General features: G+C 32.7%; 1 protein-coding gene across 1 annotated transcript; it reads right to left on the reverse strand.

The window, feature by feature from the left end:
• Positions 1–2,748: 2,748 nt before the first annotated feature.
• On the reverse strand, positions 2,749–11,540 carry LOC121775365 (glycine-rich cell wall structural protein 1-like). The gene is made up of 2 exons (XM_042172443.1): positions 11,298–11,540; positions 2,749–3,036 (listed from the first exon to the last, which is right to left on the reverse strand). Exons 1-2 carry the CDS (start codon positions 11,538–11,540, stop codon positions 2,749–2,751), a joined length of 531 nt encoding a protein of 176 aa, XP_042028377.1.
• Between the last annotated feature and the right edge of the window lie 6,259 nt (positions 11,541–17,799).

Raw genomic sequence — 17,799 nt, forward strand, 5'->3', positions numbered from 1 at the left:
AAACATATTATAAATAAGAAATCGGATATTTCGTCATAAGAAAATTGATAAAAAAAATGTTAAATTCATGATTTTTATTGTTAATATTTAAAGTTGTGACTTATGGGGTGAGACCATAATTCATCCAAAATTCATGATTTTTTTGCTGATTTTGAAAATTACGGGACGAGATCAGAATTTGACCGAAATTCATAATTTTTACTCTGATTATTAATTCACTCATTTATTTATATATGCTATACTAAACTATTAATTTGTGTCATCATAAACCCTTAATTTCCAGCTATGTTTGAAACTTAATTTCCGGCATATAATTTAAAATTAATTGAAATAACTTATTTTTATTAAGATCATGTATATATATTTATTACCTTCATACAGTGTGTATATATAGCTTCGTCTTTTCATGGAATTCCTGATCCGCCGAGTCCGGCATTGCTGCTGGCAGGGCCGAATCTACTTATTGTATATAAGGGGCATTTGCTCTACCTCAATTTATTTTATGTATACTAATTTCTTATTTAATTTCTAAAATTTTTTAATTTCCTTTATAAATGCCCCATCTCAAATTTAAAAAAAAAATCATATATTTATTTTTGCCCCTGTTGAACTAAATTCCTAGCTCCGCCCCTCGCTGATGGTGCTAGTGTCGACGCCAACGCCGCTCCTGGCGGCGCCACTAGGGTCGCCGAAGTCCAGGTCCACGCCCAGGCCGGCGCCAAGGTCGATGTCGACGCCGATAAGGTTCTGGCCGGCGGTGGCGGTACAAACAAGAATGCTCAGAACAAAAACAAGAACCAACTTTGAAGCCATATGCTGAGAAATTAAAGAGATTATTTTACAAACAAGTCTTGGTGATGAGAGGTAATTGAGAGATTGCAGTATTTATAGACATCGACCACCAATCTTTTAAGAAGCATTTATTGGATAGTAATTGGCCCTAAGAGTTCCATATTTTTTAAAATCTTTATGGATACATTTTCATTTTTTGTTGTAGACTTATAGTATATATTGTACTAGGAATAAAATAGATGAAGTTAATTTATAATTAAAGAACTTTTTATATTTTTATAAGTGAATAATTGTCTCATATTTTCTTTTTTATGTATAATAATTGTTTTATTTTTTTATTATTTAATAATAGATCTCTCATTCCATTAACTAATACTATTAATATTTCTTAGTATAAAACTACTAATATATAAAAATAGCAGTACTGCTGTATTTACCAAACTTTTTTACATCCAGTTTTTTAATATAAGTAGTATGCTAGCTCATAGACTCATAGTACAACTTTTAACATAATGAGTTGACTTACCACCAAATTCACTTCTTAAAACTAATTTAGCAAAAACATTTAAAGCCATAATCAATAAGGTTTAACTACATTTAATTTTTTCGAATAAGAAGGTCGAACAAATTCAAAATTAATTATTTATTTAATTGGGATTATATTCATAAATTTATCATATAGTACATCACTCAAATTTCCATAAATGGAGAAATTAATATGGGATCCTTAATTTTTTTACTAAAAACAATTGATCAAATTATTACTCGTGCCACTAATTAATTTTTGTCATCGTATTGATACCAAGAATTAATACCACAAAAATCAGTGTATTCCAACATGAGCTTGAGAATATTGATATCACATCATGATTCACATACACCAAAACATTTTCATATACTATATGCTTATAAACTATTAGTTGGGTCATCATTAACCCATAATTTCCAGCCTTGTTCAAAACTTAGAGTAACACACAAATATAGTACTATTAATTTAGCATAAACTATGAAACAAACTGAGTAACTTACTTTTATTAAGACCATGCTACTTTTATTACATACATAGCTTTTTGTCACCGACAGAAATGCCGCTCTCCGAGCCACCGAGGTTCCGGCTGCCGCCGGCGGCGGTGCAAACCAGAACGCACAGAACAAAAACAAGAAACAACTTTGAAGCCTTATATATTGATGATGAGAGTTAATGTGACATTGTATTTATAGACAAAGATCATCGATCATCGATTATTGAATAACTACTAATGCATTATTAATTTATGCAAAATTAAAACATGCTAAAATCATGCAATATTTAGTACTCCATATACTACTAGAGTAAAACAGGCTAAAATCAAATACTCCCTATATTAATTAAACATATATATTAGGGGTCATGATCTATGCAAAATTTAATCTTGTTATAAAATACTAAATAAAAAATATGGAAGCTATTTTTAGATATAACTGAACTCATTCTAAGTTTGTTTTTAAGTCATTTTTAAAGATGTCCTAGATAATCTAAAAATAATCTTAAATTTGTATTTTATAAAATGACCTCAAAACTAATCTCTCCGTTCCACAATAGGAGTCCTATTTGATTTGGGCACAAGTTTTAAAAAAGGTAAAGAAAAGTGGTTGAATAAGTTAGTGGAATGTGTGTCCCATTTATATTTATATATATATATTATAATAAAATGTCAGTTGAATAAGTTGGTGAAAAATATGACCTACTTACCATTTATGGTAAAAATGAAATAGATTCTTATTGTAAGACGAACGGAAATGACAAAATATGACTGCGGGGGCGGAGGGAGTAACTGATATCGAGCTAATATAGGAGTATATCCTAGTGTATCAAATAAACTGAAATGACTTAGTACTTTTATTAACACCATGCTACTTTTATATGCCTACACAATCAAGCAGTTGGCCTAGCTAGCTACTAATAGTTTCATCTTTTCATGGATTGCCTACGCCGCCACTGCCAGCGCCAATGTCCAAGCTGAAGCCAGCGCCACCAGCTCCGCTGCCGCCGGGGCCGATGCCCAAGCTGAAGCTAATGCCACCTCCGCTGCCGCTGCCGAGGCTGATGCGGCGGCCGCTGACGTCGGAGCCATCGCTTCCCTCACCAATTCCGCCGCCAATTTCTGGAGTTATGAACTTAAGGTTCCGGCCGGCGGCGGCAGCGGCGGTGCAAGCAAGAATAATGCTGAGAACAAAAACAAGAACCAACTTTGAAGCCATATGCTGAGAAATTAAAGAGATTAGCACTAATTTTACAAACAAGTCTTGAATCTTGGTGATGAGATATTGGGAGATTGCATATTTGTGGACAACGATCACGTGCACAATTTATTTATCGGTTACTCTTTCATTTTTTATTGTACATTTGACTAGTAGTATTATATTATGACTGTTCTTAAATAATTGTTTCGTTTATTTTTATTATCACTAAATAAACCTTATATTCCATTAATTTTTAATTCTTTCGTTTATTTTTATTGCATCACTAAATAAACCTTATATTCCATTAATTCTTAATTCTTCCGTTTATTTTTATTGCTAAATAGACTTTACATTCTATTAATTTTTAATTATGAAATTAATAGTATATGTATTCATTAACATTTTGTATCCCCTTTTTCAAGTAGTATGCTAGCTCCTACAATTTTAATCTTGTTTGTTGCCAAACTTTCGAATTCCATACAAAAATAAATGGCTGATATGAGTTGACTTATCACACTAAAAAAATGCTGTTCACCTAGCATAAAATTCCGAGCACATGAGCCTAGTTGTTGGAATGTTAAAGAAATTGTGCACATTCCGAGCACAGCCATGGCGTGAAACTCTATCAAAATTATTAAAACTTGTGCCACTAAACATTTCTTCGTGTCGTAGAGTGTGTGTAATATCAAGAATTAATTTGAAAATATCAGTTATGCCAAAACTATTAATTTGCGCCATCATAAACCCTTAATTTCCAGCATTGTCGAAACTTATATACTGGAGTAACACATGCCAAAAGCAAATATACTAATTTAGCACACTACCTCGAGCATATACTATCAAATAATTAAACTGAAATGACTTACTTTTATTAAGACCAAGAATGCTAAGAACAAAAACAAGAACCAACTTTGGAGCCATGAATTAATGAATACAGATATTATGTTGCAAACAAGTCTTGAATTCTTAGGTCTTGGTGGTGAGAGTTAATTAATGGGAGGTTGTATTTATAGACAATTAATAATATTCATTTATTGAAATATTGGATAGTTTTTCATTTTTTATTATATATTGAATTACACTTTTATTCGAAAAATAATCGTGTATTGTTATAATAGATAAAGTTAATAGTGTACATACGTATGGGTGGGGATCTCTACTGTTCCTAGTACAAGAATAAAAAATAAATAAATATACAAATAAATAAAGTTAATAGTGTACATACGTATGGGTGGAGTAGTAAGTATTATATAAACAACATTTTTTCCAGCAAAATCAACAATTAGAATTTTACTCTAGTGTTGCGAATTTTCAAATTAATTACTACTAAATTCTTAGATTATTTTTACCAATTCATTATATATGGAGTATCACTCAAAGTAAACAATCCATAGACGAGTATACGCATATCTTTTTATTTGTATAGATCCGCCAAAAAATATGCATATTCTATTTTATTACCCACGAAAATCTTCTATCAATTTCAATCTTCTTCACTATATATCCATAAACTTTTTATATCCAGTTTTTATAGCTAGCTAGCTCCTAACATATGTTCGGTGCCAAACTTCGAAATTCCATACAAATATTAAATATACATGGTTGATAATGAGTTGACTTACCACCAAATTAACTTTTTAAACAATAATTTAGCAAAAACATTTAAAGCCATAATCTCTCGTACAGTTTTACAGATCAAATTAAGTCATGGAATTCGAGAATTTAACCCTAGCTATCTCCTCCACTAAAATCTCAACAACTGTATTTTACATTATTTAACACAACTATGAACTATCCAATTCATGCATGATAAAATCCATTGTATATAAATCATAAATGTATCCCATTTACTCTCATCCACCATCAAGGTTTATTGTGCAGTATTTAACACAAGTATCCAGTAATTCATGTATGATAAAACTCCAATTGTCTATAAATGTATCCCATTTACTCTCCTCCATCATCAAGGTTTAAGAGCAATACAAACTTTTAACAATATATATAAGCTATTATAGTATATATTTTGTTTTTTTGTTGGTCTTGAAAGCAATCTATATACTCTATTTATTAGATGTAAATCTTCTTCTCTATCAATTTCAATCAACCCAAAGTACCATAAATAATGTGGGATCCTTTCTTGTGAGGGTAAAATATCAACAATTAATACTACAAAAACCACTGTATTCCAACATGAGCTTGAGAATATTGATATCACATCATGATTCACATACACCAAAACATTTTCATATATATGCTAAACTATTAATTGGGTCATCCTAAACCCATAATTTCCAGCCTTGTTTAAAACTTACAAATATAATTACTTAGCATAAACTATCAAACAAACTGAAGTAACTTACTTTTATTAAGACTATGCTACTTTTATTACATACATACTATACTACTCCACAATCTAGCAGCTGGCCATATAATTATTTTGAAAGCTTCCTCTTTTCATGGAACTCCTCCACCTTCCCCAAATTCTGGAATGTAGATTTTTTTGTCTCCAACTCCGCCGCCTTCGCCAAATTCTGGAATATATAGCTTTTTGTCACCGACGGTATCCGAGCCACCGAGGTTCCGGCCGCCGGCGCCGGTGGCCGATGCGGTGCAAACAAGAACGCTCAGAACAAAAACAAGAAGCAACTTTGAAGCCATATATGTCGATGATGAGAGTTAATGGGAGATTGATTTATAGACAAAGATAATCGATCATTAATTATTAAAGAACGTAACTACTTATGCATTATGAATTTAATGGATAATTAATAGTATTAATTTAATGGATAACTACTTATGCGTATTTTGCCAATGCATAAACCACGTAGCTAAATAGTACTATTAATGAATAAAAAATATGGTAGCTGATTCGACGGAAACGATCACTTTCTTAATCTGACTAATATATCATTAATTTAAATTTTATTTTATAAAATTAAATCTAAAAATATTTTAAAATTTTGCACTTACATATTTTCTTTCTTAGCATCAATCATTATTAAAAGCACTAGAAGATATAGGAGTCCAAATTTTCGCATTAGTAAATTGTCAATTATATGGTTGAAAAATTTTGAGCCACGTATATGAGTAGAAAAATTGCTATACTAGATAGTCAATGAAGATATAAATATAGGGTTTTGATTTATGATTAATTTATATTAACCCAATTGTTTTGTTTGTTCTCAACATTTGATTGTCTCAGTATGCTTGCCATGCATAGTACTAGGTAGCAAATAGTGATAAATTGCAAATTGTTTCACAGTTACGTTGGAATCAAATTATTCATTCACACAAAGCATACATGTTAGAATTACGATTGATAAACTTAAACCGGAAGCGTATATAGATTCGGATTCATGATGTTGTTGATGATTCTGAAGTATGGAAATTAGTCTTCCAAGTGACAACGCATTCACAAATTCTCGGTAATCTGTGAAGTAATATTATTACGTCTGATCAATAAGAATGAGAATCTATTGACATATTTATACAGGGACAGAACCAGAATTTTGAATAAGCCGGTGCTAAAATTATATTAAAAAATAATATATATATATATATATATATATATATATATATATATATATATATATATATATATATAGATGATCAAAATAAAAATGCATTTAAATCCAGAAATGCAGCCCAAATCTTTGCCCTAGGATTAGAAGATATAATGGTCAATAATTAACCAAAAACACGGAAGGTCATAATTAAGCAATTTTAGGTCATATTATAATATTTGAGTTTAATGTCATACTAAGATCATTTTAGGTCATGCTTTGTTAGCATGACCTAAATATTAACTAACTATGACCTAAAAGTATCCTACGTATGATATTGTTCTGCGTTTCTGTATTTAAATCTAGTTTTGCATAGATCAATATATATTTAAAATAATATTTTATTATTCTCACTTTCTTTATTTATTTTAAAATTTTATAAAATGATGAAAACACAATAACATATTGAGTTCCAAATACTACAAAATTTCATATATTTTTTATATGAGATAATATTCATTGAAATTAAAAAATTTAGTAAAATTTTGGTAAGTTTCATAATATTTGAAATCAGAATATTAAAACGTAAACTTCAATTTTTTTCACAATCATCACCTACGATTAACAAAATGTTGTCTTTTGGTGATATTTAAAACGTATTTTTTATTAAAATATGAAAAAATAAAGAAATATATAGTCTCATAAAAATTAAAAAATCATGATTTTATATTCTATTTTCAAATAAATTAACTAGATTTTGACCAAATTTTTATTATTTAAATTACTATTAGTAATATTTTACTCTATATATTGAAATAGATATACATAAATTGTGATATTATGGAGATATCATATGTAAAATAATTTTTTATGTATAAATTAAATATTAAACTATAAATGCAAGAAAATTAGCATATAGTATTATTCAAAAATAAAAAGAATACAAATTTGATTATATCATTATATCCACTATTATAGTACTAATGTATTCCCAAAATAAACAACAGAAAGTTAAACGTAAATCAATAGAGGACCACACAGCTGTAAATTAATTAGTCATAATTACTTTCTAAATCTCTCATTCTTCCCCCTTTCGCCTTCTTCTCCCTCACTCCTTACCCTTCCTTCTTTTTTCTTTCAGTAAAAAAAATGTAGACACAGGCAGCAATGGGAGTACGGGCACCGGCACAGGCACAGGCACAGCCAGAGCCCCCGCTGGAGCGGCGGCTTGGCCCATGCCTAGCTCTGTCCCTGTATTTATAGGTTGCACCTGGGACTATAATCATGTATTTAGAGAATAAGTCCCTAACTTTATTATAACTTTAATTTCACCCATAACAAAATTAAAGTTATCCAAAGTAGTATCTGCACAATAGTCCTCATACTTTTATAGATAATCGTTTGATCCTATAAATTATATAACATTGGTAGATCACGTAATCGGGTCAATCAATAAATAGTCATATATTGTCACGCCCGCATTTTCTAAGGATAGAAAACACGGTTGATCGCGACTAGGGGATGATTAAAGAAGCGGGGAAGAAAGGAGAAAACAACACAACTCGACCATAGCTCAAAATAAATGGGAATAGCTCGAATAAAATCAGAGTATCTCAACAATCAACAACTCAAAAATGAATATTATCTCAACGATACAAGAACTCAAAAGAAGGACAACTACTCAGCGGAAGTATTTGAGAGAAGGAATATGCCACGTGTGAAGACATGACACATTCTAGACACATAAATTTCTTCAACGGTCTTGCTCAACACCCACCGCGCCCGTCACGCTCAACCTGCACATTTTTAAAAAGAAATGCAGGGCTGAGTACTTGATGCACTCAGTGGACACATGCCAAAATAATTTTCATAAAATATTGTGTCAGCATTTAAAAGTAAACTCGGGGTTTTATAAAAGGCCAAGTCACCAAAACATTTTTCTCGCTCAAAAGTATGGCCGTGCAACCCATTTTTTTCTCTCCTCGTACCATAGCTGAACCTCATATGTGAAACGAGAACGTGGCCACATTCTCGATCACCGGACCGGCCAACTCGAAAGATAGCGCACGATCCCCTCTGTGTACACTAGTTTGAATAGGGACTCACTTCCTAGACAAACCCGAATTCGATTAAACTCATAACTTCTAGTAGGGACACACTCCCCACTATGGCGATCAGATAGGCACATCCTCAAAAACAAAATACGGCATGACACAATATATTTGGAATTTAATCTCATAACTCATACTTGAAAGATATTGCGTAAATTTAAAAGTAAGCCTATACAATAATGTAGGATAGAAAACCCACAAAATACTTAGTTAGAAAGCCCACCTCGTCTGCATAAAATCTTATCTTGCTTTCTCGAAACACGTGTGTGAAGGCGCCCATTGATTTAATGTACTCCGGCCCAATCTTCCATTTTATTAATACAGCCCAAAGACTAGATTAACTCCAATCATCTCCTTCACTTAAAACAATAGGCCCATATCTATAAATTAATTCATAGAAACATTTAAATAAACAAGGTGCATAGTTTCTTCAACTTTTTCTCATCTCACGTGAAATCCAAAGATTTTGAAGTTTCCAAATTCTTTTCCTTCTTCTTCTATCTTCCACCTCTCTTTCCGTTCCCTCTCTTCTATCTTAACATTTAGAGGAACAAATCTCTAAATTTGAGCAGCAACTTTCTTTTCTCCCTCGCTTATTCTCTCCGGCAAAACTCGGCATTGCCGCAGCCACCGTTCTTCGCCGACGTGAGCTGCTGTCCGCCGACGCGAGCTGCTGCATCAAGCACTGCCGTCACCACCCTATCTTTCCCTCATCTCCTTCTACCTCACTGCAGCACTGCCGCTCCGTCGCCGCCGCCTCTGCCTCCGCCGTCGCTTAGTCTGCCGAAACTGCGTCGCCGTTAGTTTTTTTTTTGCGGTCTTACCCACCGCCGTTCGGATCTGAATCGCGGCGAGTCTCCATCAATGCCTTCCTCGTGCTGCTGCTGTCCCTCCTTCGTGACGCCGCTGCTGTCTGCTGCTCGTGTAGTGGCATCAGCCGCCGTCTCCTCTTCTCTCTCTTTCGTCGGCGGTGCCATCACCGACGTCAGAAACATCGTTGCTGCCATTCGAAGCCGCCCGGAACTACCGAACAGTTGCTGCTGCTCCCAGCCGGCTCGTCGTCGTTCGCCTTCTCCCTCCTACCTCAGCGGCAATCGGCGCCGTCGCTTCTCTCCTTTCTAACTCTCTCGGTTTTCTTCTCTAACTCTTTGTTTTCTTGGTATTGAAAGATTGTGGGATTGATTGGATATATATAGGCAAAACTGATAGATATTGATGGATTTGGTGGTTGGAGAGATTTTAGGGAAGATGGAGATATTGATGAATAAACCATTTAGAATGAGGTTAGCAGGATTAGAATAATTAATTAATATTTAAGCTTCTTAAAATTGGTCTCAACTAAAAGAAATAAAATGGGTATAAAAAGTCGGGGTGTTACATATATATATATATATTATACAATCTTTAGAGTATTATGTTCGACCATATTAAAACGTTCCAACAATCATCCACTTGGGCCAACATAAAAGTCACTAAATGATTGTACATTAATGTCGTTGCACGCTCACTATTTATATTAATCATCTTTACTGATCCGATCTACTAAACATGTTAATATAGAACCAAAGAAGTTTAAGTACAACACGTATACATGACTAAACTCATCAATGATCACAAATATCAACACATCTAACAACACAAATCAAAATATGAGTGTGCAGCATGAAAATTACCTGCTATGTGATATTTTGCATATTTATTTTCAACTGGTCCTCTGAAACTGTAGTGAGATAAAAAAATACCAAAGTATAATAATTCAAAGTAACTAAAACCAAAGTAACTAAAGTGTGCACTTAATATAATTGAAATTCAATATTATTACATAGATGAACATAAACTCCCACTAAACCAAAATATCATAAGGTCGAATACCCATGTGAAATACATGCTCATGAAAGACAGAAGGCGGTAAACCTTTAGTAAAAGGATCCTCAAGTTTGAATCTCTCTCGGCCGCTGGCCGTCATCCTCCAGCAAGTTCGAATCTTTCTCTCGGCCACTGGCTGTCCTCCTCGTGCTGCTGCCGTCCCAGACTTGGGGCCATGATCTTGATATAACCGGGAAGGCGAACACGTCCTTATACTACTAATTAGCAACTATGGGTGGGTCCTATGTCTATTTCTCTTATAAGCACAAAGAATCTTTCAAGAACTTCGTTTATCAAGTAAAAAAATAATTAATTCATGAAAACAGATTGACAAAATTATACTCCCTTCGTCCTAGATAATTTGTCCCATTTTTCCATTTCGGTCCGTCCCACATAATTTGTCTCATTTCACTTTTTACCATTTTTGGTAGTGGACCTCACATTCCACTAACTTATTCCTACTCACATTTTATTATAAAACTAATATATAAAAATAGGAACCACATTCCACTAACTTTTTCAACTCACTTTTCATTACATTTCTTAAAACTCGTGTCCGATCAAAGTGAGACGAATTATCTGGGACGGAGGGAGTAGTAATTAATTAATCCATCAAAATAACACATGACAAACGCAAATATATTAATTTAGTAGCAGTATTTTATTAAGACCATGCAACTTTTATTACTTACATACAATCTATCAGCTAGTCTAGCGACTAGCGACTATATATCGTGGATGGAATTAAGGAGTAAAATATTATTTTAATATCTTCGTCTTTTCATGGAATTCCTAGACCGACAGGGGTATCGACGTCGACGCCGACGCCGACGCCAAGGCCAAGGCCAACGCCAACGCCAACGCTGTCTCCGACAGCGCCCTCACCAACACCACCATCCGCACCAATTCCGCCGTCAATTGCCGGAGTTATGCACTTTTCGTCATTGACAGAACCGCTCACCGAGCCGCCAAGGTTCCGGCTGGCGGCGTTGGTGGTGCAAACAAGAATGCTCAGAACAAAAACAATAACTAAGTTTGAAGCCATTTGCTGAGTAAAAGGGATTATTTTATAAACAAGTCTAGGGAATTTAATTAGATCTTGGATTTTTGGTGATGAGAGTTGATTAATGGGAAATTGTATTTATAGACAACGATCGATCATCAATTATTGAAGAACTATACTCATGTAATTATTGAAGTGTTATACATTTTGTCATGCTTAAACCACGTAGCTAAATGGTAATTAATATGTATGGTAGCTAGGGCCGTCCAAGTTTTGGGATTGGTTGTGATGCAGTTCGTCATTTTTATAGCATGTTTGATTATTATAAAAGATTGGATTTCACCTATACTTTAAAATATGTGATGGATGAATACCATTAACAAATGAGAGAGAGAGAGAGAGAGAGAGAGAGAGATGAACCCTAAACCCTAGGGTTCAAAGGTGGCGTCTTGCATCATACTAATAAATATTTTCGGTGCCAAACTTTGAATTTTTAAACAAATACATGGCTGATAATGATTTGAATTATCACCAAATTGACTTTTTAAACATAAATTAGCAAAAACATTTAAGGCCATATTCTCTCTTGCAGTTTTAAAGATCAAAATTAAGTCATAAAATTCAGGAAGTTAACCTAGCTATATATCACATCCATCACTAGAATCCCAACAAGTGTATTTTGCATTATTTAACACAATTATCCAATAATAATTCATGATCAGATTTCATTGCCTATAAATAAAATCTCCCATTTACTCTTCCATCATCAAGATTTAAGAGAAAAAACAAACTAGTAACAATATATAAAATCATACTGTATCTAAACTATGGCTTCAAAGATGGTTCTTGTTATTGTTGTGATGGTTGCTCTTGTTTGCACTTCCACTGCAAGAAAGCTTGGTGGTTCTGACCTCAACGACGAAAAGGACGTGATTATAGTTCGGGATCCATATGTTGGTGGAGGAATTGGTGGAGGAATTGGTGGAGGAATTGGTGAAGGAATTGGTTACAGATATGAAGGGGGAGTTAGAGAGGGCACTGGTATAATTGGAGGTGGAATTCCTTGAAAAAACAAAACCTCAAAAGTCAAAATATTATATGTGTGTAATAGTAGTTGCTACTATTTGATATGTATGTAGGCAATAAAACTAAGTAGCATGGTCTTAATAAATGCCACTCATCTAATTAAGTTGTTTGATCATAAGTTTCCTTGTTTCTCTTTCTTCTTTTTTTTGGCACTAGAGATGTATCTCTAGTTTGTTGGGGACTATATTCATTTCATATCCATATCTGTAATGTTGTAAAGTAATTTCAGATTTGTAAAATAACATTATCGAATTGTGTTACAACATGCATGCGGTCGTTTTGTACTTCAAGAAAGGTTTTTAAGTAGTACAGTAACATTTTAAAATGAAGAAAGATATAAAGAAATGAAACCTATCAAAATAGAGGAGAGACAAGATAACAACTAAATTGATGTAGTTCCATCTATAGACGCGCTGACAAAGCCGAAAACGTCAGTTGTATCGGAATGGCGTGAAATTCGCATGATGCTTACAAAATGGACTGACGAATCAAACCCATCACCTTTGCCATGATGTAACTGTACGATTGGTTTTTGCTTATTTGACTTCGTTTAAGGGGCGAGCTAATTTTTTTGGATTTTTCTATAATTTCCGTAATTTTATTTTATTTCCTTTTAAGTTTATTGGGTTTCCAAACACTTATAAATAATGGATTTCATTGTTTTATACTCCCTCGTTCAGTCATTAGGAGTCCCGATCACTTTTGTGCACTCGTTTTATAAAAATGATAATAAATAGTTAAAGTGGAGAAATGGTAAAGTATGAGAGAGTGCGCAAAAATGACCGGGACTCCTAATGACGGACGGAAGGAGTAATTAGATTTGATCAATATTAATGTATTTTGAATTTTTTAAAAAGAACTTGAGTTTCTACGATATCTTTACCATTATACGGAGTAATTGATAGAGGGTCGATTCCAATAGTACAAAAGTATATATTCGCGTGATAACAAGACAATGGTAAGGGTCTTGTTAGGTAGCTAACTACACCTTAAACTGATAACTACTACTCCCGTGTCACCCAAAGTTTGTCCCATTTTACCATTTTCTTCCGTCCCACAAAGTTTGTCCCATTTGAAATCTTACCAAAAATAGACATTAAATACACCCTCAATCTTCTTAATGTGGGACCTTTATTCCAATACATACCTTCATTTATTACAAAGTCAAACAATTTCTTAAAACTCGCGCCGAGTCAAATTGTGACAAACTTTAGGGGACGGAGGGAGTACTAAATCTAGTCCATCCGATCTTAAAACAAATGGCTAAGATCAACTTAATTTAAAATAGCCGTAAAAATTGTTAATTTTAGCAATTTTCTTAAATTTCCCACGAAGCCTAATTTGGGTTAAATTGTATCTAATGTAGCATCCGAAAATTCTACAAGAATGACATCGCATGTGAATTTTAATATTTTCTCAACACAATTAGTATATAACTCAATCACGTCATCATTTGAAACACGTGTGCACCAAATCAACAACATATTATATATAAGAAATCGGAATATTTCGGCGTGAGAAAATTGAGAAAAATGTTAAATTCATCATTTTTACAGTTAATTTCTAAAGTTACGGGGTGAGACAAGAATTCATAATTATTTTGCGCTGAATTTTAAAGTTACGAGGAAAACTTAGAATTCGACCTAAATTCATGATTTTTGCTGCTGATAATTAAAGTTAATAGGACAAAACCAGAATTTCACCAAAATTCATTATTTATTCCTCATTTATTTATTTATATACACTAGGGTCATCATAAACCCTTAATTTCCAGCAATATATTTTCATACACACTGAAATAACTTACTTTTATTCAGACCATACTTGTTTTATTACCTTCATACATAGGTGTTCAGTTGCCAAGATTAAATCTCATGATTAAATATGTATCATGTTTGGTTCATAAGATTGAACCCTACAACTTAATCCTAGATGGATAGTCTAATGATAATTAGTCATAGCCTTCCCCTTCAACTAAAATAATCTCACAACTTAATTCTAGATGGATAGTCTCATGATATTAGTCATGGCAACCGAACGCCACCTATATATATAATACTTATAATACTTTGATATCTTCGTCTTTTCATGGAATTCCTCCGCCAGTGTGGCTGCCGTCGGCGCCAGCATTGACGCCTACGTCCACTTCCGTGAGCATGCTCTGGGACAGGTTCACGTTTATGTCCACGAAGTTGCCAAGGTCGACTTCGAGGCAGATAAGGTTCCGGCCGGCGGTGGCGGTGCAAACAAGAATGCTCTTAACTAAAACAATAAACAACTTTGAAGCCATTTGCTGAGAAATTAATTAAAGAGATTATTTTACAAACAAGTCTTGGTGATGAGAGTTACTCAGTATTTATAGACATCGATCGACCATCAATTGTTGATGAAGCATTTATTGGATAGTAATTAGCCCTAAGTGTTCCATAATTTTTTAAAAATCTTTATGGATACATTTCCGTTTTTTTTTTATTGTAGAAGATATAATATAATACTATATTGAATTACACTTTTATGCTTAAAGTAATTGTGTACGTAATAGGAATAGAATAGATGAAGTTAAATTTATAATTAAAGAACTTTTTATACATTTTTGTAAGTGAATAATTATGTCATATATATTTTCATTTCGGTCTATTAATATTAGTTTTATTTTTTTATTTTAATAATAAATCTCTTATTTAATTTCATTAAAGTGATCAATTGCTAACTAATTACCAATCACAAATTAAGACTAAATCTTAGTCATTAGATTAAGAGATCTATTGGTTAAAATAATGGCAGATGGATTATATTTTAAATTAAAAAAATTATTAAATAAACTTAAAGGGTATTAATGTTAATTCTCTCTCATCAAAATCATCTAAAAATTTAAATTTATGTAACTCTCTCGATTTAAATTATTTTTCGCAAAAAATATATTAAATTAAATATAATTTTATAAGGATTCCAACGAGATCTCAATTGCATATGTTCCGACGATGTTCTGGTGATGAAATTTGACAAATTATATTTCAATTTTCGTACATGTTGATAAGCAGATTTTATCAACGAATGCAAAAAAATCTCAATATATTGTATGTAAAATCTCAATATAGTGTAGGTAAAATATCAATAAAACTGTGTTGATATTTTCTTTTACTTGTGTTGATATTTTCATATCATATTGTTGATATTTGTAATACACTATGTTGATATAAAAAAACACCCACGAAAATTATCATATGATAACATAATGACGATATTACCATTTTGTTGATATTTTGTCTACTATTTATTGAAATTTGTGAGCTTTAATCCCATCCACTCATTTCAAAATCTAAGGGTGCAGATTTAGTCTTAATTTTGAATTATGGTTGTTATAAGCATCAGAAGATGACCCACTGATACTATTACTAATATTTATTATAAAAGTAATATAAAGAAATAGTATTATATTCCCCTAACGTTTTGTATCAAGATTTTTAATAGAAGTGGTATGCTAGCTCATAGTACAACTTTTAACATGGTCGGTGCTAAACTTCGAAATTCCAGGCAAAAATACATGTCTGATAATGAGTTGACTTACCCCCATATTCACTTTTTAAAACTAATTTAGCAAAAACATTTAAAGCCATAATAAACAATGTTTAAGTACATTTATTATCTTAGGTCATTTTAATAATTCATCATATATATCACTCTCAAAGTACACAATCCATTAGACGAGTACTCATATGCTTTTATTTGTATTGGTCCACCAAAGATATATCATGATCTATTTATTAATTACCCACGAAAATCTTCTTCCCTATCAATTTCAATCAACCCAAATATAATACTCCCTCCGGCACATAATAGATGACATACTTAAATAATGACGTGAAATTTTAAGAGATGTTACTTCGTTTGTTAAGTGGAAAGAAAAAATAATACTCCCTCCGTCCCAAGGAAGATGACCCCTTCCTTGGACGGCACGGAAAATTATGCAACTTTATTTTGTGCGTGAAATGGAGAAAGTAAAGTAAAAGAGAGGGAATAAAGTAGAAACAAAGATGTTTCCATTTTTAGTAATGAGTCATCTTAGTTGGGACAAACCAAAAAGGAAAGTGGGTCATCTTCAATGGGACGGAGGGAGTACTATGTTTATTTATTTTTTTTATGGGTAAATAAATTTAAATTTAAAGGTTGCGTATGGAGGACTCGAACCTGAGACCTTTGGCCTCAGGCATTAACCTCTCTACCGTTTGGAACTCACACACCCACTATATTTATATTTATGTGAGATAACTTTTTCTAGAAAAAGAAATACGACATCTTTTGTGAGACAAACTAAAAAAGAAAGTGAGACATCTTTATATTAAATGACGGAGTGAGTACATAAATAATTTGCGTCCTTTCTCTGCTAGCACTGATATTCAAACACTTTATTAAAACCCGTGCCACTAAACACTTAGGGCCGGTTCGATTTGAAAGATTATATTTCAAGATTAATTATGTAGTATATTTCGTTGATGAGATTTAATCTCACAACTTAATTCTATATGGATAATCATAGTCGACAAAAAGAGTGTAAAATATCAATAATTAATACCACAAAAAATCACTATATTTCAACTTGACCTTGAGAGTATTAATACCAAAACATCTTCATACATATGCTAAATTATTAATTAGGTCATCATAAACCCTAAACACCAAATATACATAAGCTATCAATAAAACTGAAGTGATCAATTACTTTTATTAAAACCATATGCTACTTTTATTACATACATAAATCCAGCAGCTGGCCATATAATTATTTTGAAAGCTTCCCTTTTCATGGAACTCCTCCACTTTCTTTTTGTCACTGACAGAAACGCCGCTCTCCAAGCCACCGAGGTTCCGGCCGGCCGGCGGCCGTGCAAACAAGAACGCTTAGAATAAAAACAAGAAGCAATTTTGAAGCCATATTGTATCGTCTTCTGTGTAAAGAGATTATTATACAAAAAAGTTTAATTGAATATTTAGATATTGATGATGAGAGGTAATTGGGGATTGAATTTATAGACAAATATCATCGATCGTCAATTATTGAAGAACTAGTTATGCATTATTGATTTATTGGATAGTTTAGCCCTAAGTATTGTTAATTTTGCCATGCATAAACCACGTAGCTAAATGGTAATTAATGAGTAAAAAATATGGTAGGTGGCTAGGCTGATTCGATGGAAATTATGACTTTCTTAATGTG

This window comes from Salvia splendens, chromosome 17 (assembly GCF_004379255.2).
Source record: "Salvia splendens isolate huo1 chromosome 17, SspV2, whole genome shotgun sequence".
In the NCBI taxonomy this organism is placed as follows: Eukaryota; Viridiplantae; Streptophyta; class Magnoliopsida; order Lamiales; family Lamiaceae; genus Salvia; species Salvia splendens.